Source organism: Lactuca saligna, chromosome 3 (genome assembly GCF_052625555.1).
Source record: "Lactuca saligna cultivar CGN05327 chromosome 3, ASM5262555v1, whole genome shotgun sequence".
NCBI classification, from domain to species: domain Eukaryota; kingdom Viridiplantae; phylum Streptophyta; class Magnoliopsida; order Asterales; family Asteraceae; genus Lactuca; species Lactuca saligna.
This window is the reverse complement of record NC_136419.1, coordinates 61,731,779-61,754,560: the sequence shown is the minus strand read 5'-3', so window position 1 is coordinate 61,754,560 and position 22,782 is coordinate 61,731,779. Positions and strand designations below refer to the sequence as shown.

General features: G+C 34.3%; 2 protein-coding genes and 1 pseudogene across 2 annotated transcripts; all 3 read left to right on the top strand.

Moving 5' to 3' along the window:
* The first annotated feature begins 1,250 nt into the window (after nt 1–1,250).
* On the top strand, nt 1,251–5,637 carry LOC145036693 (Zn-dependent exopeptidases superfamily protein). Its single transcript, XM_078985160.1, has 16 exons — nt 1,251–1,457; nt 1,811–1,927; nt 2,034–2,148; nt 2,244–2,326; nt 2,426–2,502; nt 2,596–2,673; nt 2,765–2,833; nt 2,931–3,004; nt 3,111–3,234; nt 3,328–3,399; nt 3,522–3,623; nt 3,715–3,786; nt 3,876–4,016; nt 4,114–4,198; nt 4,694–5,132; nt 5,204–5,637. Exons 1-16 carry the CDS (start codon nt 1,385–1,387, stop codon nt 5,472–5,474), a joined length of 1,992 nt encoding a protein of 663 aa, XP_078841286.1. The 5' UTR covers nt 1,251–1,384; the 3' UTR covers nt 5,475–5,637.
* Nucleotides 5,638–6,543: 906 nt separating this feature from the next.
* On the top strand, nt 6,544–10,273 carry EMB1467 (NADH-ubiquinone dehydrogenase). Its single transcript, XM_078985159.1, has 5 exons — nt 6,544–7,093; nt 7,989–8,235; nt 8,309–8,603; nt 8,681–9,055; nt 9,148–10,273. Exons 1-5 carry the CDS (start codon nt 6,676–6,678, stop codon nt 10,048–10,050), a joined length of 2,238 nt encoding a protein of 745 aa, XP_078841285.1. The 5' UTR covers nt 6,544–6,675; the 3' UTR covers nt 10,051–10,273.
* A 4,289-nt stretch (nt 10,274–14,562) lies between these two features.
* Nucleotides 14,563–14,955, top strand: LOC145035605 (uncharacterized; annotated as a pseudogene).
* The last annotated feature ends 7,827 nt before the right edge of the window (nt 14,956–22,782 follow it).

Here is a 22,782-nt window from a genome sequence, read left to right as displayed (position 1 = left end):
CTCGGGCCCCGCCCAACATCAGACATTATGTGTACCGGACTTCGGTCCGATGCCGGGGCAAGCTCAAGGAAGTCTATTATGTTTATATGTTATATGCTTATGTGTTATGTGTTTGTTGTTATCATATGTATTCCGTACTTCTGTCCGATGCCGGGCGGGGCCCAATGCAGTGGGCAAGGCCCAATATGTGTTATTGTATGGTATGTGGTAGTTTGGGGGAGCTCAATAAGCTTCGTGCTTACAGTTTTCAGTTTTGGTTTCATGTACTTCCACTAGCAAGGGGAAGGAAGGGCTTGGGATGATCGCATGACACACATCACAGTTTTAGTCTGGGATTGTTTTAGACTATGATATTTTCTCATTTGATTTTGATACATTATTTGACATGATGTTTTGAGATACATGGTTCTTGATTTTCTTTATGGTGATGAATGATTTATGGTTTTATTAATGATTTAAAAACGAAAATTTTGGACTATATTTTTGAGACGTTTCACTTCTATCCCCATCCAAATATCAACTTCATATTTTCAGCTAGCGGCACAACTTTTTGTTCGGTTGCTTTCCGTCGATATGTATTGACCTTCTTTATGTTATTTATTAATTTTAAATATAAAAAATTTCAAACTTGTTAAACTTTAAACTTTAATACCGTTAACCAAAATCACAATCTATTAGACAGTCTATTAACACTTAAAAAGAATGAAAAATAGAAACTAATCCCATGATAAATATTAACACTTAAAAAGAATGAAAAATAGAAACTAATCCCATGATAAATAAACATAAATACGCAAAGTTAAGCAAACATTAACAAATGATGTAAATGGACAAATAAGACATTGTTTATTTGTTTAAGTATTGTTCATACAATGTACATAAAATTTATTCATGTTCATTTGTTTGTTAAAATAACCAACCGCAAGCGAATGTTTTACAAAATGGTTTACCAAATATTTAGTTCACTTACGATCCTAATTTTTTAAAAAAAGTATTTGAATAAGTTTGTAGGCACAAATAACAATCTTGAATACATAAATACAATTTTTATCTTTATTTAAGAGAAAAAACTAATTAATATATAGTTAATTTAGGAAAACACAAAGGTAAAAAACAATTTAATGAAAAACATGTTAGTTATTTTATACATTTTTTATGAAAACTATGTTCACTCATTTGCGGGTCGACCCGACGCATTGGATTTACCCGTTGGATCACGGAGTCGACTTTCCTTTCAAGCATCGACTCCTTCTCACAGTCAACAAAATACTATGGAATAGAAGAGGAAGGGCTTGAAAAATCGCCAAGAACATGTCCATGGCAGCCTAGGGTTTATCAATTGGTTTACCCATATACCATCTCTCCACCTCAGCTGTGTTCTGCCATGGCCTCCGCCGTCACAGGGCTCCTGTTCTTTCTTCTATGTTTACTCTCCAATCTTCACCTTTCTTTCTCTGGTCAGTTCACTTCTATTTCTCATTTCCGGTTCTAACTGACGCTTGATTTAAAAACTGCATGCAATTTGATACATATTGTGAATCCTCTTGCATTTAACGATTTGTCATTGGTCGATTTCCAGTACCTGGTTGTAAATTTCAGCGAAATCTATCATTTGTTCTCGAAATGTCTACTTTTTCATACTAAATTTGATGATATTAGAATAACTTGTGTGGAATTGTGTAGTACCTGATGGAGGTAACATGTGGTTATGGGTGCCATTCACTCTATTGTAAGGCACAATAAGTGTAACATGACATCCATGATCCATCACTCTATTGTAATTTAAGTGCTTTTCTTCTTTACTAATCAGCTTCTGGAGAGTTGGCCTTCGTGTCAGTTCCTGACCTAGAGAAATCCATGTACATGGTTATAGATGGATATCCATGTATACGATTACTCAACCTTTCAGGGGAAATCGGCTGTGCAAGTAAGTATACACTATACAGTTCACATCTCTCCCAACATCAAAATTCCAGTAAGCTATGCTTTGTAATTTCACTCATCTATTTTCCAATGGTGTTCTTTGATCTTAGATCCTGGCCTAGATAAAGTTGTAGCTCCTATTGTTAGATTCAAGAATGGTATTGAATTGGTCAAGTCAAGTTCAGTATTAGTTCCCTTATCTGATTTTGACAGTCTACTTTCAAGGTATACCACAATCAAAGTTTTTATTTTTATCTTTTATATTATGTTAAACTTCTTTTGTTGATGTCCTTCTTCTTCTTCTTCTTCTTCTTCTTCAGAGTATCAAGTGATTCAAACTTTGCCAGAAATGTAGCTGGTGTATTAGTTGAATCAGGACCTCAAAATCAAACCAATTTAACAGGTAATATATACATGGTGGTGACATGTAGTTACCTTAATATAGCAAGAAAAGAGGAATTAGTGGAAAGCTTCCTGCAATGACATTTCTACCCCTTTGCAGCATCATCTCCAGATAAGAAGTTTCCTCAAGCTGAATTTTCTCCTTACCAGAACAACAAATTTGAGTGGAATCCAACTGTATGTTATTGCATTGCATTAGGAATGTGTAATACTTTCCATACATAATACATTATATGTAGCAATTTTGTATTTCCATTTCCTTGTTTTTAGGGATCTGGTATTATGTGGGGACTTTATGAATTTCCTGTATTCTTGCTCTCTGAAAGCAGCACACGAACCCTGCAGGAGGTAATCAAGTTGTGGCCTTGTGGACCCCATGGGTTATAGTTTTCTTCTTTTCATTTGAATTTATACATGAAAACTACTTCTATACTTGCAGATTTCTCTGGAAAATGAAAATAAGGAAACACATGCTACCAAAGTGACTGAATTTGATCTAGTAATGCAGGTAAAACCTTCTTCATTCTGCCATGATCCTTTTTAGCTGTTGAACATGGATTCATTTTACTTATGTGCCCCTAATCTTGTTTCCAAATCTTCTGTAGACTACTAAAGCAGGAACCCATGATTCAGAATCATGTTTGAGAGAAGGAACTTGTCTCCCTTTGGGTGGATATAGGTGAGCCATTATATTTATTTTTCAATATCTTAACTTACATATAAAAAAATATTAAACATTTTTTGACCATATTTTTCTATTCATGTAACTTGAATATGAAGGGCAGTGTCTTGTCAGCATTTCCAACAACAAATATTTCATCCTCAAAGCCCATTTTATTGACTGTGGCATCTATGGATTCTGCTTCATTTTTTCGTGACAAAAGTTTGGGTGCACAATCTCCCTTATCTGTAAGTTTAAGCCTTAAAGTTACACAAAATTTTCAATATACCATTTTCATTTTGTAAATATTTACTTATATTTATTTATACATTATCTTTCAGGGCTTGATCTCATTGCTTGCAGCAGTAGATGCTCTTTCACATATTGATGATTTAGATACTCTTGCTAAACAGGTTTGTATATTTTTTTGATAATGTAACTGGTTTTTTGTGTAATTTTGAGCATATATGTGACTTCTTTTAAAACCCTTTCCTAACTTTTATAAAACTTTCATGTTTTTTATGCAATTATGCAGCTTGTTTTTGTTGTTTTTACTGGAGAGGCTTGGGGATACCTTGGTAGCAGAAGATTTCTTCATGAACTTGATAATGGAATTAACAATACATTGATTGAAACGGTATTTTTTTTTTTTCTAGAACAAATATTTTTTTACAGTTTTTATAATGTAAAAAAGTTGGAACTTATTGGTATTGGATAAATTGAAACAGGTTATAGAAGTTGGATCTGTTGGGAAAGGCTATGATCAGGGTGTGAAGACCTTCTATGCTCATACAACAGGGGTATGTATGGAATTTTACTCCCATTAATAAAATGTTCTACCCAATGTAATGAAAACATGTTTTGTTATTTTTTCAAAATTGAATTACAGGTGTCATCTGCCACAAATGAAACACTAAATGCTTTACAACAAGCTCAAGATTCACTTGGAACTAAAAACATTAAATTCTCTAAAGCAAGTGAATCTAATCCCGGGATTCCTCCATCTTCCTTCATGTCATTTTCAAAACAGGTGAGCACAATTCTACAAAAAAGTGGGACAAGATGTATAAAAGACGAAAATGCCCTCCTCAATGTAAGTTATATATATTTTTTGTAATCTTTAACAGAACCCACATACTTCTGGTGTTGTATTGGAAGACTTTGATACATCTTTCACCAACAAATTCTACCATAGTCATCTAGATGATCAATGTGAGTTGCTCAAATTTCTTATTTCTACTTATGTTTTTGAGTAAATTACAATTTTGGTCCCTGAGTACAGCTGATTTTTTCAATTTTGGTTCCAAAATTTTTTCTCTTGCAACTTTGGTTCTTATTGAGGTTGTTGTAATGCTTTTGTTCCTTGTTCCAAGTCAAACCACCATAAATTTGGGACCAAAATTGCAAAAATCAGCTCCCAGGGACCAAAAATGTTACAAAAACATCAAATAAGGACCAAAATTGCAAAAAATCAACTTACTCAGGGATCAAAAGTAGTCATTTAACTTGGAACAGGGACCAAAAACGTTACAAACATCAAGTAAGGAACAAAATTCCAAAAATTAACTACACACAGGGACCAAAAACATTACAAAAACCTCAAATAAGGACCAAAACTGAAAAAATCAGCTATACTCAGGGACCAAAAATGTAATTTACTCAATATTTTATTATGAATTTCTCATATTACATTTTCTTTTGGTGTAGCAAATATAAACTCTTCAGCCATAGTGGCAGCTGCTTCCCTTGTTGCACGTACACTTTACATTCTCGCCAACAACAACAAAACTCTGAATGACTCATCCTTAAACACAATCAAAGTCAACATCTCTTTAGTTGACCAACTTTTAGGCTGCTTACTAAACTGTGAACCGGGTCTTTCATGTGAGCTTGTGAAGAACTATATCACACCATTTTCCATCTGCCCAAGTCATTATGTTGGTGTTATGCAAGGAGAACCTTCTTCTCAACCCTTCCTTGGATATGTGAACGATGTCTCAAGATTCATATGGAATTTTATGGCTGATAAAACTTCAACCCCATTGAAGAATGCAACTCCTTGCTCTGAGAATTGTAGTATGACAGGTGGCGTATGCATCAAGCAAGAGATAGATGGGAAAGGCGTCTGTGTTATATCCAAAACCAGGTATTTTCTATTATTCTATATTAATAGTTTACTTATATTGTCACAAATATGTGATATATATATTTTTTTAGGTATGTTCCGGCTTATTCGACACGGTTGAAATATGAGTCAGCATTGGGTACATGGACGGTTTTGCCCCCGAATTCTTCGGATCCAATGGGGGAAGCGGATCCGGTTTGGGCAGAGAGCAATTGGAATGTGATCGGTCTTCGTGTTTACTCGGTCCAAGGTGGTGGTTATGATCGTGCGGTTTTCTGGAGTGGTGTTGCTGTTACAGCTTTTTCCTACTTTTTAATTAAGATCGTTAAGGCTTTCATCGCAAAGGCTCTAAAGCAAGATTGATTGGATTCATTAATCGTGTAAGATAAGATACCCAAATCCTGATTCTTTTTTTTTGGGTGAATTATTTAATCTAAATTGATGGGTAGTTTTTCCAAGAAGATTTTGAATTACTTCCTTATATTGACATGAATTCATTTTCTGCTTGTCTTTATTCTTTTTTTTATATTTCAAACTCCGGATTAATATTTATTTTGATAGTCTGTTTTGTTTTATATAAATTACTGGTTCTTGTAAGTTGTAAGTCTTAACTTTATCCACTCTCTCCATAGCGTTGTAAAATGAAAACTTTGATATAAAGTAACCAACCTACACTACACGATATTAAATGTTCTTTTATGTAAAACGTTTTTTTTTTTTTTTTTTTCCAGATGATTTCTCATTTTTATACCATTTTTTTTTTCCTGAAATCCTTGTTAACCTCACACTTCATTTTGGATTGGGAATTTTTTATTACTGAAAATTGCTTTTCTAATGTCCTCTTAACGAACGAACTTGTAACTAAATATGATAACTTCTAAATGGAACATCGCTGGACCAGATGTCATAAGAAAAACATAGTTCATAACTATTCTCATCACGTTTCGTTTCTTTGGAACCCTCCACTTATAATGAATACCTTCATCTTGGCCACACAAGGGATTTATTCATATTAACACGTAATTAAGATCCATTCTCATACGTTCCAAACCTTTCTAGAGATGTAAAAACCTTGTAATTATCAATCCACATTGAACACAAGTTGTTGATCAAATCATGTACATTCTCCACACTAATGAACTTAACAAACCCAAAACTCCCACTCAAGTTGGATTTCTTTCAAGCAATAAATACATCAACAATCATTCCAAATTTAGAGCCTTCGTCCCACTATTCCAGAGTATTCATTGTATGTGGAAAATTCGTAATATAAAGAGTTTTACTAGAAGAATAACTCTCTTATAATGTGATTATTAAAGATCTGAAAATCGTAATGGGTTTATAAAGCCCAATGGGCCAAAAAACTATTGAACGTATTGGACCTGAAATGGACAACGTTCAGAGGGTCTGTCTGCTCCACTTCTGGTGAATGGTGTCTATGGTGTACACACGCCCTGTCCCAATTCTCCGGCTTAACATCTGCGCGAGCTCCATTTATCTGCTTTCCTTCACCAACATCTAGAGGGAGAAACCATAGATTTCTAGCGAGAAAGAGCGAGAATCAATGGGATTGGGTTCGCTAGCCTCCAGAGCTCTTCGATCATCATCGTCATCTAGGGTTTTATCAACAAATCCTAGGTATAATCTTATTCGAACAATCGTCTCCACACCTGAGCTTCACAAACCTGAAGCCGCTACTGAAGCGGCGTCGGAGCCCGATCTACCAAAGCGCACTCCTATTGCCGGAGCTAGGGTTCATTTCCCCAATCCAGATGATGTTATAGAAGTCTTTGTGGATGGGTATCCGGTTAAGATCCCAAAGGGGATGACTGTTTTGCAGGCCTGTTCAGTCGCCGGCGTTGACATCCCACGTTTTTGTTACCATGACCGTCTTTCCATCGCCGGTAACTGCCGTATGTGCCTCGTTGAGGTGGAGAAGTCGCCTAAGCCAGTTGCTTCTTGCGCAATGCCTGCACTTCCTGGTAAAGTTTCCATTTCGATTTACTTTTTATTTTTAACCCTTTTCAGTTAAATTTACACTGATTAGATTTATAATCAGATCAATTCAATAACTTTTCACAGCGTAGGCCTTATTATTGCCAGATTGTTTAGATGGTTATTACTTATAGAGGTAGTTTTTCCTGCTAAAGTTTACTAAACATCAAATCAATATTGAATGGCAAGATTTTGTATACAACTTACAAAAGTCCACATGCGTATGTTCTTAAGGGGTGTTTGGACTTTGGATGTGCTTAAAGCCAGGAACAGTTGTTTTATTTTAGATATTTCTCAATAACAGTTTTGGCTACTATTTGCTTATTATACAGTCTGCGGTATTGATCCTGAATCTTAACACTGATAGTTTCAACTTCAAATCCCCATGATTAGTTTAATTGCACATCCAAACACCCCCTTGATGGGGTTACCAGAATTGACAACCAATCTTTCTGAAGCTTGAATCTTAATTGATTTAATGGCCTTTGTCCTCACTCAGTTATGTTTTACATGTATGATATGTATATCAAGTAAATTTTACACACTTTCAGTTTTAAGGATATCGTTTCATAGAGTGTTGTGAAACTTGCAGGATCTTTATGCTGGTCAGATATAACCTTGAAAATAATTTTTTTAACAGCATCCCTGTAGTTGAGGCATATTTCTGAATAGTTTGTTACAAGTATTGATCAGTTGCTTTATACATGTTTTTCCTATATGAGACTATGTGTACTGTCTACTGGTTTCTATATGAGGCTATGATAATGTATTTTCTGTAGTCTAATAAGTAACAAGAAAGCAACCAAATTTAATAATGCACAACATCAAAGTCTCCAATATTCAACCCTGCATTCCCTAATCCATATAATCTTCTGATTACAGGGATGAAAATCAAGACTGACACACCAATTGCAAAGAAAGCACGCGAAGGTGTAATGGAGTTCCTTCTGATGAATCATCCACTGGATTGCCCTATTTGTGATCAAGGTGGTGAATGTGATCTCCAAGATCAATCCATGGCCTTTGGATCTGATAGAGGCCGATTCACTGAAACAAAAAGATCAGTAGTTGACAAGAATCTTGGCCCTTTAGTCAAAACTGTCATGACTCGTTGCATTCAATGCACCAGGTATAAATAATCTCATTGCTTACCATTTAATCTTCAACTTTGATTATTAATCCTGTTGACTTTCGTTGACCAGATGCGTGAGATTTGCAAGTGAAATAGCCGGAGTCCAAGATCTTGGGATGTTGGGACGTGGAAGTGGAGAAGAAATTGGAACATATGTTGAGAAACTTATGACTAGTGAACTTTCAGGAAATGTAATCGATATTTGTCCTGTAGGTGCCTTAACTTCAAAACCCTTTGCTTTCAAAGCAAGAAATTGGGAGTTAAAAGGAACCGAAACCATCGATGTCACAGATGCTGTTGGCTCCAACATCCGTATCGACAGTCGAGGCCCCGAAGTCATGCGCATTGTCCCACGCTTAAACGAGGTACTATATTTCTCACCCCCACAAAATGACCATTTTACCCTTCCACAATTTCTGAAATCGATTTCTTAACCTCACAGGACATTAATGAGGAATGGATATCGGATAAAACCCGTTTCTGTTATGACGGTTTGAAGAGACAGAGACTCCGTGATCCGATGATTCGCGGTGCTGATGGCCACTTTAAACCGGTGAGCTGGCGGGATGCTCTTGCTGTGGTAGCGGAAGTTCTCCACCAAGTGAAACCGGAAGAAATTGTCGGGGTTGCTGGAAAGTTAAGTGATGCTGAATCCATGATGTCGCTCAAAGATTTCTTGAACAGAATGGGATCAAATAACATTTGGTGTGAAGGAAATGGGAAGTATCTAGATGCCGATCTTCGTTCTGGATATCTCATGAACACTAGCATAAGTGGTTTAGAAAAAGCCGATTGCTTTCTTCTTGTTGGAACTCAGGTAAGTAACATATTTTACATAATATACTTTCATATTATTTTATTTGGATGAATTGGTTTTATAATTACTATTTTTGGATTTTGGATCTCTAGCCACGTGTTGAAGCTGCAATGGTGAACGCGCGAATCCGCAAAACAGTCCGAGCCACGAAAGCCAAAGTCGGATACATCGGTCCGCCAACCGATTTCAACTACGACCACGACCACCTCGGCACCACTCCGGAAACCCTAGCCGCAATCTTGGACGGCAACCACCCGTTCTCCGCCGCCCTCTCCACCGCTAAAAACCCCGCCATCATCATCGGCGCCGGAATCTTCGACCGCCAAGACACCGCCGCGATCCTCTCCCTCCTCAACTCCCTCTCCGCCAAATTCAAAAACCTAATCACCCCGGAATGGAACGGCCTCAACGTCCTCCTCCTCAACGCCGCCCAAGCTGCCGCCCTCGACCTCGGCCTCACCCCGGAATCCGACTCCGGAATGGAATCAGCCAAATTCGTTTACTTAATGGGAGCCGACGACACTAATTTAGACGATCTTCCAAAAGACGCGTTTGTGGTCTACCAAGGGCATCATGGGGATAAAGGGGTTTACAGAGCGAATGTGATTTTCCCTTCGACTGTTTTTAGTGAGAAGGAAGGGACGTATGAGAACACCGAAGGGTGTGTCCAACAAACTGTGCCAGCTGTCCCGACTGTTGGTGATGCGAGAGAGGATTGGAAGATCATAAGGGCGCTTTCGGAAGTTTGTGGGGTCCGGCTACCTTACGATAGTATTAGTGGGGTCCGGTCTAGGATTAAGAATGTGGCGCCGAATTTATTGCGGGTTGATGAGCGGGAGGCGGCGGTGTTTTCGGGGTTGTTGAAACCGGAGGGGAGTGGGAAGGTGAGCGCGGTGCCGTTTGGTGTTACGGTGGAGAATTTTTATATGACGGATGCGATTACAAGGGCTTCCAAGATTATGGCGCAATGCAGTGCTTTGTTGGCTAAGAAATGAATGAGGGGAGTTGTTTGAGAGAATGTAAGATGTAATAAAGTGGCCTTCACTTTGAGTTTGAGAGCATTGAATTTGAAACTTCATTTTTATACTTTTTCTGTTTGACAAGAAATATTATGCTTGTAAAAATACTGTGCCTTTAGCCGAAGGAAGTTATTATGGTCATAAATGGGGGGAAAACACAGTTGTTTTTGTAATGTAAGGAGTATTTGATTTTGATGTATGTTTTGGTTTTGTTGCTACTCATCTTCGAACGTCATGATGAAAATGTAGTTTTTGTTTTGTGTTTTGACTATTGAGACTGATTTTGGGTTCATAAAGCTTCAATTTATTTCGTAGCTTAAACACAACAAAACTGCAGTCATACTTTTACACTCTATGTTAAACGTATTTTGTTTGATTCTATTATAAAAGGTTTTAGTCTTTTAGATAAAGCGGTTAAAAAGGACTTTTTAAGTGCCAAATTAATATATTTAGTCTTTCTTATATATATGCTTTATCATTAAACTTAAACTTAAATTAGATGTTCACCATTATGATCGATCGGTATATATTTAGTTTTTTAGCTTTTTTTTTTTTTGTATATGATTTACTATCAAACCGTGTCTTAGTCATTTTCTGTGACTAACAAAGTCCACTTCCAACACCACCATGCATCTCTCACATCCTACAACAAACACCACATACAAAAATAGTAAAATATATATTTGAGAAAGCTTGTAAATTTCCGTACTTTTGCGTCGAACTTTTTCAACCGTTGTGGTGGGTTTCATAATCTTATATATTTTTGACCAATTGATAAATATCCATTTATACGAAAATATCCAAGTCAAATTTTTTTTGAAGTGGGGGTCTTGACTTCTGAGGTTCTCGGTTTTGCTAGTGTAACCGAGTGTGAGGCTGATTTTTTTTTTTTTTTTTTTTTTTTTCAAGAAGTATTTTGGTGTTCCTGTTGGCTTGAATATGTCTCTGGCAACCAATTTTTGACAAGTTTTCTTCGAAGCTTAATGGTTAGAAAGCTAGCATGGTGTCTATTGGCCGGAGGCATATCCTTATTCATTCAGTTCTTGGTGCCTTGGGTATTTATTATCTTTCTCTTTTTAAAATGTCTATTAAAGTTGTAGAGTGTTTAGAAGTGGATACAGTTTTTTCTTTTCCCTCGGCGCTACTTGAAGAAAAGCCGTATGTCCTGGTTTAAGTGGAAACTTATTTTAGCCAATAAAGTTAGGTGCTAATCTTGAAGAAAAGCCGCATGCTAAAATGGAGATGGAGACTTGTTTCTAATCCTGATGCTTTATGGGCTCATATTATAAAGTTGATTCATGGTCGACATCCAGGTTTTAATGCCGATTATCGTTTGTCTACCAAAGGGGTTTGGTTGTCTATACTGATTCCATCATGAAATTACACTCTAAACATATTATTCATCTTTCCACCTTAGCGAAATCTATCAGAGATGGGAGAAATATCATGTTTTGGAAGGACGTGTGGGTGGAAGTGTTCCTCTCTTTGAGTTATTTCCTAGATTGGATGCTTTGGATGTCGATTCTAATTGTGTTGTTGTTGATAGGCGTCTGAGTAATAAATGGCATTGGTGTTGGAGATATGATATGAGAGAAGGTGCTAAAGTGCCTAATTTTCGGCCATGGTTGAGCTGATTACTACTATTCAATTTCGAGACTAAAGATTCTTGGGTGTGGAATTTGACTAATAATGTCAATGTCGATTTTTCGGTGAAAGATATGCGTGAGGTAATTGATGGCATGGTGTTACCTCATGTCATGGTTGAAACTAGATGGGATAGATTGGTATCAAAGTGACTATTTTTAGTTGGAGAGCTATTCCTAATCATCTTCCAACTAAATGACTTAATCTCTAGATGTATTGATGTTCCTATTTCTCTTTGTCCTATTAGCATGGATCAAGCGGAGAATGTTAATCATCTTTTTCTTGAGTGTACGCTAGCCAAAGCTTTGATTTAGAAATTCAATTGGTGCTGTGATATTGACATGTATAAGTTAAATTCAGTGGATGAGATATCTTTGTTCTTGGAAGATTCACTTAAGTATGAATATGAAAGATATCTTGAAAGTTATTATCTACACGAACTGGTTGTCCATATGAAACTTTAGAAATAAATGTGTGTTTGACCAATCAAGACCTATACAAGATAGGTTATTTGAAGATATTGTTGTTTTTTCTTTTAATTGGATGGTGCATCATAAACATAAATTCTCTATTTCGTGGAATTTATGACTCCAAAACCTCATTTTTAACTTTATGATGTAATAGTTCCATTTCGCATTTAGCTTCTTGCTAAGGCTTTCTTGTTTTTTATAAAAATTCATTCGTTCAAAAAATAAAAATATAAATAAAGTTGATGTGTCCCATAAATAAGTTAAAAAAAACTCTTTATTCAGGAGATCTATAAACTTTTTGGACTGATGACTTGTCGCTTAGATGTTATGAAAAAACTCAACAAACAAGTTCTACCATTATCGATGTTTTACGACTACCTTATACGTATTCAAGTCAATAACTTTTTCATAACTTTGGAAACACAAGTTATTTGTTTAACATAAAAAAACAAAAACAAAAAAAAAACCAACAAAAAAAGATGTTGAACTAATATATGGAGTTCATGAAACTTATTTTGCATTTCTTCGGTACCTATCTTGCGTATGACAAGGATATGATGATGAAAATTATCACTATGCGTATCATTATTCATAATATAATCATTGAGGATGAATGATAAACATACATTCACTATTATGATCCATTTTGGATTTCTAACTGACATGCCTACACACCAACAACGAAGAACCTTCACTGAAGATGATGAACAACCATTACAATAGTCTACTCAACAAACTGAATATCTATCTAGTTATATGATCAATAGGGTATAACTCTGTAAGAAAGAAGCTCATAACACTCTAAAAAGGATTTAATAGTGCATATAAGGAAAAAAATTCCGTATATGTGATTTAATAAGTATCACCTGTGGTCTAAACACTTTCAAGACCATGGTACACCTTATCAATTCCGCCTCCGGTTATCAACTCTCTTATCCTTCAACACAATCCATTTTCCTTAATTATTTCCTTCTAAAACATTCTGCAAAGCACCCAATGATTTTCCAGTTATAAGTTCAAGATCCACACAAAAGGGTTCATCAAGATTTTAATTATTCTTCCACATCTGTAGGTGGTAGTCGGAGATGAGAAAATGGTGGTGTTTCAATGTTGCTCGATTTTCTGCCGGTGAGATAGAGCTTAGATGATAAAATTTAGGGTTTCCAATATCCAATGGCATAGTGGTGATCGATGGATAAAGTGGTGGTTAATTTTTTTTTTCTGGTGAAAAAGGGTTGTGTAAGATATTTGTTACAAGATTTTCTACAAGCAATAGGGTTCGTGAGGTGCAGAGGGCCTAGTTTAGGTTTATATCCAACACATGCACAAGTAGATAGTCTATGAGAATTGATTTGTATACAACAATCTTTTGTCATATACAATAATGACATATTTTTGCATAACGTACAACCCTTATAAAACATAAATTATTATGTATGACAAAAAACTATACCATTAGCTCCTTATATAGTCTATAAGGTTTAAGACTTTAGGGCCCTTCCAATTTTTCCAATACCAAAACCAAAAATTGACAGATTTGAAGACGATGATTATCTTTTTTTTATTTATTTTTTAAAGGATGAAAACATCTCTATTATTTTTATAAATCTCCATTTCACATAAATTAGTCGTCACAATACAAAGAATGGGAAGGGAAATGGGCAATAAGCTTCGCCGTTAAACCTTCTTATATGATAAAACCAATTCTTTTAAAGACAACATACCTTGTAAGTTGTACCTTTTGACGCTCATTAAGACTATATTAATATTTATCTTAGATATCAATAAGTTGGAGTTCAATAAATGTAACCAACACTTATTCGGTCAATTACAATGGAGATTTTTAGTTTAATTTGGTCGATTAATTGGTTTAGGGTGTGTTAGATAAAATTAGCTTGTAGCGAATAGTTTGTAGCGTTTTGTTAAACACTACGTGAAGTAAGATTAATTTGGATTTGAATTGTTTTGTTTAAACAAAATTTAAAAGCTTGTAGTGCGACTATATCTTCAAAACACACACGGAATGTTTTGTTTGTTAAACGCAAGAAGCAAGAATCTCTCGAACACTCCGTACCGAATACGCCTTTAATTGATTAAATATCTTTGCGTTCATAACTTAAAATATAACCATACTCATAAAAAATCAAATCCTAAATTAATTAAAACGATGACGATAAAAGGAGGTGGTTGGTGACACAAGCTACCCTTTATACGCATGTAATTGACATAGTACACGTGTCGGTTCCACGTAACACCAGTTGTCTTCGCTTCTCTCATCTTTAAACCAAACAAATCCAGGTCTCTTGGTAATTCTCAACTTCCAGATACCACGCCGAAATTAACAAATCGAGAACTACGATATAACATCGTAAAAATGACAACTGAGATGGTGGTGCACAACGGTGGATGCCACTGCAGACGTGTGAGATGGCGAGCTCAATCACCACCCACCGTCGTTGCATGGAACTGTAACTGCTCAGACTGTTCGATGAGAAGAAACACTCACTTTGTTGTTCCTTTTGGAAGATTTGAGCTTCTTGGAGACTCTGAAAAATTCTTGACTACTTATACGTTTGGCAGTCAGTCAGCAAAGCATACGTTTTGTAAGGTCTGTGGGATAACGTCGTTTTATACTCCGAGATCCAATAAGGGAATAGCGATTACTTATAGGTGTGTGGATCCAGGAACGTTGAGTCATGTGGAGGTGAAGCATTTTGATGGGGTGAATTGGGAGAAGTCGCAGAACTCCGATGGTGGCCAAGGGTAGGTTTGATGCGTGAAGTGAGTGGAGTGGAGGCATTTGCGTAGGTTGTATGCTTCACTTGATGTTTAAGTGTGCTACTGGCGTATGCCGTATTTGTAGTGTGTACTTACATTTTGGAATCATGTTTTAGATGTATGCATGTGTTTTCTGTTGTTTGAAATAGTAATAATTTCTTACGATCGCATAATATAGATGATATTGTTAAATATCTTGCATTGCTTTCTGATATCAGTTATTAAGATATGTATATATATAGTAATATAGCCTTTATTATTTCGAAACTGGTTAGGGGTGTCATGTCAAAGAGTGAATGGTGAATTAATTATTTCATGGGTATGGATGCCGTGGGGACGTTGAGGTGTGGAGACTCCCATCAAAAGAACCTGCCGTGACAACAATGGGAGGCAGGGAGCCCAAGGGCAAAGCATCACGACTGAAATTTCAAGATATGTTATCTATTTATAAATCCTATCACGCATATTAATAAGAAACTTATTTAATTAATTCAACCGTTGGCAAGGATGATTAAATCATATAAATTTTGTCAGTCATTTTAGTGTCAGTGTAACCGATTCATTTTATATAATAAGATTTATATATGTTTCAAATGAGATTATATCTTAGTTTTGGTGGGATGTTCAGTCCACTAAGTAAATTATACCATTTGTTTGCAAATAAAACGTAATATAATGGTAAAAGGGGTATCGATCATCGGAGAAATGGTTGTATTCAATCACCAATGCAATCTAAAAGAACTATTGTAAATAAACTAACTAACTACAATTACACTAAAGGGGGGGGGGGGGGGGTTGATTACTTGAAAACTGAAAGATTTGAATAATTAAAAACTTGCAATTAATAAGATAGTGAGATGCTCAAATATTAGAGAGAGTTGGTTAACTAAGGCAATTCAACATAATGAACATTTGTGTGTTTATTATTACGATTCAACATAAAGCTTATCATTCATCCCAAATTGGTTATAGCAACCATGAAGCATGATATGCCAAGATTCCTCTTAGGTAGTATGGAGGTTGAGGAAGCCCACAACACACCTTCTTAATCAAGATCAAGGGTTTAATTGAAGCAATTGAACCCAAGAAGTTGATTAGCCTTAAGAATGAAGAAATCCCTAATTCCTAGAGGATGTCAATGCTTACACGTAGGGGTGAGCAAACCCGAACCAAGAAACCGAGAAACCGACAAAAACCGAATCAAAACCGACGGTGTGGGTTTTAAATTTGTAAAAACCGACTTTCCGGGTTCGGTTTCGGTTTTGCCCCCAGAAACCGACCCAATAACCCGAGAAACCGACCCCTCTTTAAAACCGAGAAACCGACCCAGCGAACCCGCAAACTCGATGCTTTTAAGTATTATTTTATGTTTATATATATATATATATATATATATATATATATATATATATATATATATATAAATAAGAAGCTTAAGTGTTTTTTTAATTATTTAACTAATTGTTACATTTCTGGAAAATGGGTTCAAACCCAAAACCCATGGGTTTAAACCCAAAAATCGTAAGTGTATGGGTTGAACCCAAGAAACCGAGAAACCACCCAAACCGATATTAGAAACCGAGAAACCGAACCGACCAGAAACCGATCATTTACGGGTTGGGTTGGGTTGGGGTCCAAAACCGACCCAAATCGACCCATGCACAGCCCTACTTACACATCCATAAATGAGTTATGATTCATAAACTAGAGATGATTTTTACCATCATAAAGCTCATGTTCTATGTCAATTCAATGATTTAATACAAAACCAAAGAAATAAACTAACATTAGCTCATTCAAGTGCCAAGCTCATGATCAAACCATTAAACAAGCATAAGAAATATGATCTAGAACCATAAACATAAGATAATTGATAATCTAGCATGAATCCTTCAAAAACCCACAAACATTCAAAGGTTTTAACCAAAGTTAACCAATATAGAGAGTTTAGCTACTCATGGCAATAAAAAAACAATCACAAAAGTCTAAATGCATAAAGAAACTACTAATATCTTGGAAAGATGAAAAGAAACGAGTCTTCAAGCTCCAAAATCGCCTCCTACAGGTCTCCAATGGTGAAAAATCAAGAATGTAGCTGATGGATCTGATCCCCCAAGGTTATGGTGTGCCAAATGACCAAAATTCCCAAACTGGGCAGTTGCGCGGGTACCCACGCGATGAAAATTCCACCCGCGCATGTGTTGCTGTAATGCTATTGGCTCTTCAATCCTCCACTCCACCCTTCCACTACCAAAGATTCCTTTGGTCCCCTCTATATCCATGTGATTTAAACCAACCAATCATCATTTAGCTTCAAATATGGATGCACCAAGCCCAAAAATAGAAGTTTATGACCTATGTTCACAAGCCCACATCATCCAAGCCTTTAGCTTTTTAAGCCAAAATCTTCTTTGGTGGATCCGCCAAGCCCAATAATGCATCGGAAAGCCCACTAAGCCCAACTCCAGTCAAACGGCAACCGCAATGAGCTCCAAAATCCTGCAAAATTTCTTATGCAAAATAAAAAGTCTCCGATACGATCCATGAAAAAGAAAATAAAGAATATACAATGCAAAACTAATTAAAAAGAGCTAAAAATCTAAAATAAACTAATAAAAATAAGGAAATAAAATAAGTTATCAAATTTTAATACAAGGTTGGAGGTGTATATTAATCTAGATTGATCCCGGTACGACCAAAAGAGTGGGGTCAAGAGGGTGACACCCTCTTATGGGGTTCCAAGGGGCAACGTCTCTTAATAGGTGTCCTGCTACCGGGTCAGCGGGTTAGAAAAAAAAATACAAATTTACTTTAAGGACCTTAATGGAAATTGTTGAATTTTCGAGGGTTTCACTATAAATTTGTGTGTTTATCCAACCATTAATTGCCTTATCTGAATGCAGTTGTTTTTAATTCTTATAAGAATTTTCTTACGTTTTTGAAACATACGAAATATATATATATATATATATATATATATATATATATATATATATATATATATATATATATATATATATATATATAGACACACACACATACACACACTATTCTCTCTCGTTTTGATCAAGTTTTTTGTGCCTAGAATTTTAATTGTTCCTTTAAAGATGATCCCATATAAAATTTCTCGTAACTCAGACATATGAGAGAAATACTGATTCGGAAAGTGAACCAACACGATCCTAGAAGAATCTAATGATCATATTCTGTTTTCTACCTTATTTTTCTAACAAACTTTTCTTTCTTTGTTTCTTTGTTTTGTTTTGTTTTGTTTTGTTTTGTTTTTTCATATTAAATTCGTTTGTTTCAATTGTAACTCGATACGATTGAACCACATAAACTTTTGTGTTTTTTCTTTTTGTATATTAAATCAGCGGGCTTCAATCGTAACTTGATAAATGGTATTAGACATATAGTTGGAGACAAGAAGGCGATGATCAATGAATTTGTCTTTTGGAAGTTAAAAGTTTACTTGGAAGATACATATCGATGATCATTTATATATACCAAAAAAGCTCCATAGTCAACTCAGGGCATAACACCATAATATAAAGCAAGAAGATTGGGATACGTTGAATTGACATGCCCATGGTCGTTATGTTAAAGTTTGCGAAATTATGTTGCTTATATTATTGTCAATGGGACAACTATGTCTATAATGATCAAGGCATCGTCTAACATGTATGAAAAGTCGTCTATTACAAATAAAGTTTTTCTGATTCAACTAGCAGCCAACACAAAGATGAAAAAAAAGGATGTTTGTGATAGATCATGTAGACGAATGTAGTTTTATTAGCTTATGTATACTATATTGAATTCAATGATGAACCACATGTTGGATTAAGGTGTCTTAGCCAATAAATGAATTTGTATATTCTTGAATTAGAAGCAAAGTCTTTTTTAGGTTACTCTCATAATCGATAATTAAATAGAATAACTTTTGGAGAGAGACTGATTTGTTAATTTATTATATGATTAATAAATTGTGACAAATGATTTATTAATATATTATATGATTAATATATTAATTTGAAATAACAATAATTGATTAGAAATTGATTGGGATTAATTTCGAGTTAATTAAAATTAATTGGAATTGTAGAGACTAAGCTGTAATCGTTCAATAGTTGAGCAAAATAAGTTTTCTAGAACCTTACATTGCTGGTTTTGGCTATGTGTATTAGGGTTTCTAGATTAATCCTATGAGATAATTAAGGAGTTGAATAATTATTTAATTTAAAATATTATTATCATATATTCAAATTAGGGTTATCCAAAGTTTTCCTATCAGCTATTAATAGGACCCATAGGGTCTCATATTTTCCAATATCCATACTACTCTTAAGAGTCAAGTTTTCTCTCTAGCCTTCCCCCTCCTCAAGTTTTCTAGTTATTAGAGTTTTGGATACAAGCCCTTAGAGGCATCCAAACTTTTGGTGCTTTCTTTCTAAGGTATTCAAAGGAAGATTTTGCTGATTAATTGCTATATTAATCAAAATGTATGTAACTCTAAACCTTCTTGTAATTTCGATTAAAGTAGGGTTTCCTAGGGTTTCTTGATATTCATACTTTATAGCTATTAATAGAGAAAACATGGATCCTTTCTAGGTTACATGTGGACTTAAGGGTTTAAGTGTCTTTCCGCCACATGAATTTTTTTATAACCTAGAAAAATCATCACAAGTACAAGAGTTATTATAATATACATTCATTGTCAGAGAAATGATTTGGCTTATATACATTCATTGTTAGAGAAATGATTTGGTATTATTACAACATACATTAGTTTATCCGAAACAACAAAGGTTACCTTTGAAATTATTCATGATTTGATCTCAAAGAGAACATATCTATAAAAAGAACGCATATAAGTATTCTAGTTCCTTATTGAGTACAAAAGATAGGGGTAGGAAATTTAACACATGACATGAAAAATGGAAAGAAAAAGATCCAGAAAAAGATTTCATCAAATTACATGGAAAGCATAATACACTAGAGTTTCAAACATGTTGGGTACTTTAGGAACTAATACACAACACTTGCAGTAAACAAAGGGAAGAAAGATGTGAATGTTGCAGCCAATTTGTTTCATGATGCCTTGATTTATGTGTATAATGTATGATTGAATCATGGACAATAGATTCATGTGCATTATTCTACACCATTATGTGTAAGGAAGAGATGTAGAATTTCAAACATTACAATGTTAAAGTCTCACTAGTAGGTGATAAGAGTGTTCATACTATAAGTACTGAACATGTTTTCCTAAGAATGTTAATATTAGTAGGAAAGTTTAGGATATGAAGGTTATCACATTGACTTTGGAGGTTACCGATAAAATATGACAAAGGGAAACATGTTGATTGCTCATAGTCACAAATGGGAAAAATTATATATGGTTGAAGTACCTGGAGCAAATACAGCTAATAAGTGCGTTGACATGTCTACTTTGTAACAACAAATACTTTCGCATATATATGAATGGGAAGAGTATTCATATGTTGGCTTCCAATGGATTAATTTTGGATCAAAAGAGTGTGTTAGTTTTTATGGTTTGTGCATACTTGGAAAACATAACAATGTTACTTTCTCAAAGATGGGCACGTCAACCAATATTTAGAAATTGAAGTTAGTTTAAATAATGTTTTCGATTCTTATCAGTTGTATTGATAGGATGTAATAATATATCACAATCAATGATTCCACTAAGAATGTGTTTTTTAAAGAACAAATATGTTTTCACTACATTTAAGAAATAGAAAGTGTTCGGGATTATTGATTAAAACAATTTAATAATCAAAACACAATAGAAGCAAAAATAAGTATTTTAAAATTTTAATTCTTAAATGCCATAATCAATTAGAACAAACTAGCTCAGCTTTTACATCCATAGGATGTTCATAATGATACCTCAATGATGTTGGAGAGTAGTTATTAAATCATATAAATTATACATGTGATCTACACAAAATAGGAACAAACAACTATTAGCCTTCCAACATATTAACATCATAGTACCTAGGTACTAAAGAGAGAGAGGTTTTTCTTGTTTCCTTACTGATATTGATTATGACCACAAAAAATAGTTTTCTGAGAAATGATAAAACTAACCAAAATCCTTAATTACACGTTATTTTTTAGCCAAAAATTAGCATTTATCCTAACCTAGCCATCAAAAGCGTAAGCCAATGAAATGGTCTACTTTTTTTTTTTGCCGAAATGGTCTACTCTTTCACATATACACAAGGGGAAAAATCATTTTTGTAAAACAAAACTGTAGACCATTTTATGGTTACGGTTTCCTCTCGATAGTCTATTGTTTCCCAAATCGTACACCAAAAATGATCTACTGTTTCAACCAAAACGATTTCTTTTTTTTTGGTGGTATTTGACTACTATTTATTCTTGTCTTTTCTTGTTGATTGTTTGGAACATTATCAATATACTATATTTTTAATACAACACTTTTTATATCAATTCATTGAAATTATTAATTATCATATGTGGTATATATATATATATATATATATATATATATATATATATATATATATATATATATATATATATATATATATATTATGTATATATGCACATTATTTCTTTCTAGGTTGATTCATCTTGACTTTCTCATCAAATATTGGGTTATAATGATGCTACCCTTTTTAATGAATTTAATGAATTGTTAAATTCAACCACACAATAAAGTTAGAAAGAAATAATATGCATATAGCCATATATACATATCACATATGATAATTAATACTTTTAATAAATTGATATAAAAAGTGTTGTATTGAATATGTAGTATATTGATAACGAACCAAAACAAATAATAAGAAAAAAATAACTATGAATAATAGTCAAATACCCCAAAAATACGAAACAATAGCTTTTTGGCTGAAATAGTAGACCATTTTTGGTCTACAGTTTGAAAAATAATAACCCATCGAAAGGAAACCGTAGACCATAAAATGGTCTATTGTTTTGTTTTGCAAAAATGATTTTCTTTGTCCTTATATACATATGCGAAAGAGTAAACAATTTCATTGGTCTACTAATTTGATAACTAGTTTGAGATAAATACTAATTTTTTTGCTAAAAACTATTTTGTAATCAAGGATTATAGTTAGTTTTTTCGTTTTCTCTAGTTCTTTTTGTGTTTAGCTGCTCTCTAGTTTTTTTATGTTTAGCTGCTAGCCTTTCTTAAATCCATTTTACCAACTAAAACTATAAACCTAAAACCCATTTTAAGTAATTACCAATTAACCCGACATTAGTTAATTTAATAATTTTACTTAACATAAAATAAACTATTGATCATTTATTCCGCTTTTGATCACAACTATTAAATAATTAATATACTATTTCTTTTAAGTTGATAAATATTAAATTTATATTCTATAAATATTATTATTTTTTATTTCTATTTATGCTTTGAGTATATTACACTACATATTTATGGCCACAAGTACAAACCATGTGTGGCTCATAGCTCTAAACGAATCAAAAATGTGTGGCTCTTTGCTTTTTATTATACTTAACGTAATAAACCATCATCTTTTATCCGAAATTGAGACCGATAATAATAAACTAAATGTTGATAAATGGTGGAGTTATTTTTTTTTTATCATGTATATGTTTTTTGCGAATCACCAAGACAGCTAAAACTGAACAAACATAATGCTAAGTATTTAAACAATTGAGAATCGAGATAGAAGAATAAAAGATAAATGCAACGTTTCAGTTTTCATCGCACTGATGTGTCCCATGCGTTTTGACTTCAACAATCAAGATTGCTCACTGTCATGTGATG

What these genes read in the sequence shown, in the direction of transcription:
- LOC145036693 (XM_078985160.1), top strand. Translation starts at nt 1,385, where the DNA reads ATGGCCTCCGCCGTCACAGGGCTCCTGTTCTTTCTTCTATGTTTACTC. An exon ending in AAATCAAACCAATTTAACAG is followed by an intron (nt 2,327 to 2,425) that starts GTAATATATACA and finishes ACCCCTTTGCAG; the next exon opens with CATCATCTCCAGATAAGAAG. An exon ending in TAGATACTCTTGCTAAACAG is followed by an intron (nt 3,400 to 3,521) that starts GTTTGTATATTT and finishes GCAATTATGCAG; the next exon opens with CTTGTTTTTGTTGTTTTTAC.
- EMB1467 (XM_078985159.1), top strand. Translation starts at nt 6,676, where the DNA reads ATGGGATTGGGTTCGCTAGCCTCCAGAGCTCTTCGATCATCATCGTCA. An exon ending in CGCAATGCCTGCACTTCCTG is followed by an intron (nt 7,094 to 7,988) that starts GTAAAGTTTCCA and finishes TTCTGATTACAG; the next exon opens with GGATGAAAATCAAGACTGAC. An exon ending in CGTTGCATTCAATGCACCAG is followed by an intron (nt 8,236 to 8,308) that starts GTATAAATAATC and finishes TTCGTTGACCAG; the next exon opens with ATGCGTGAGATTTGCAAGTG.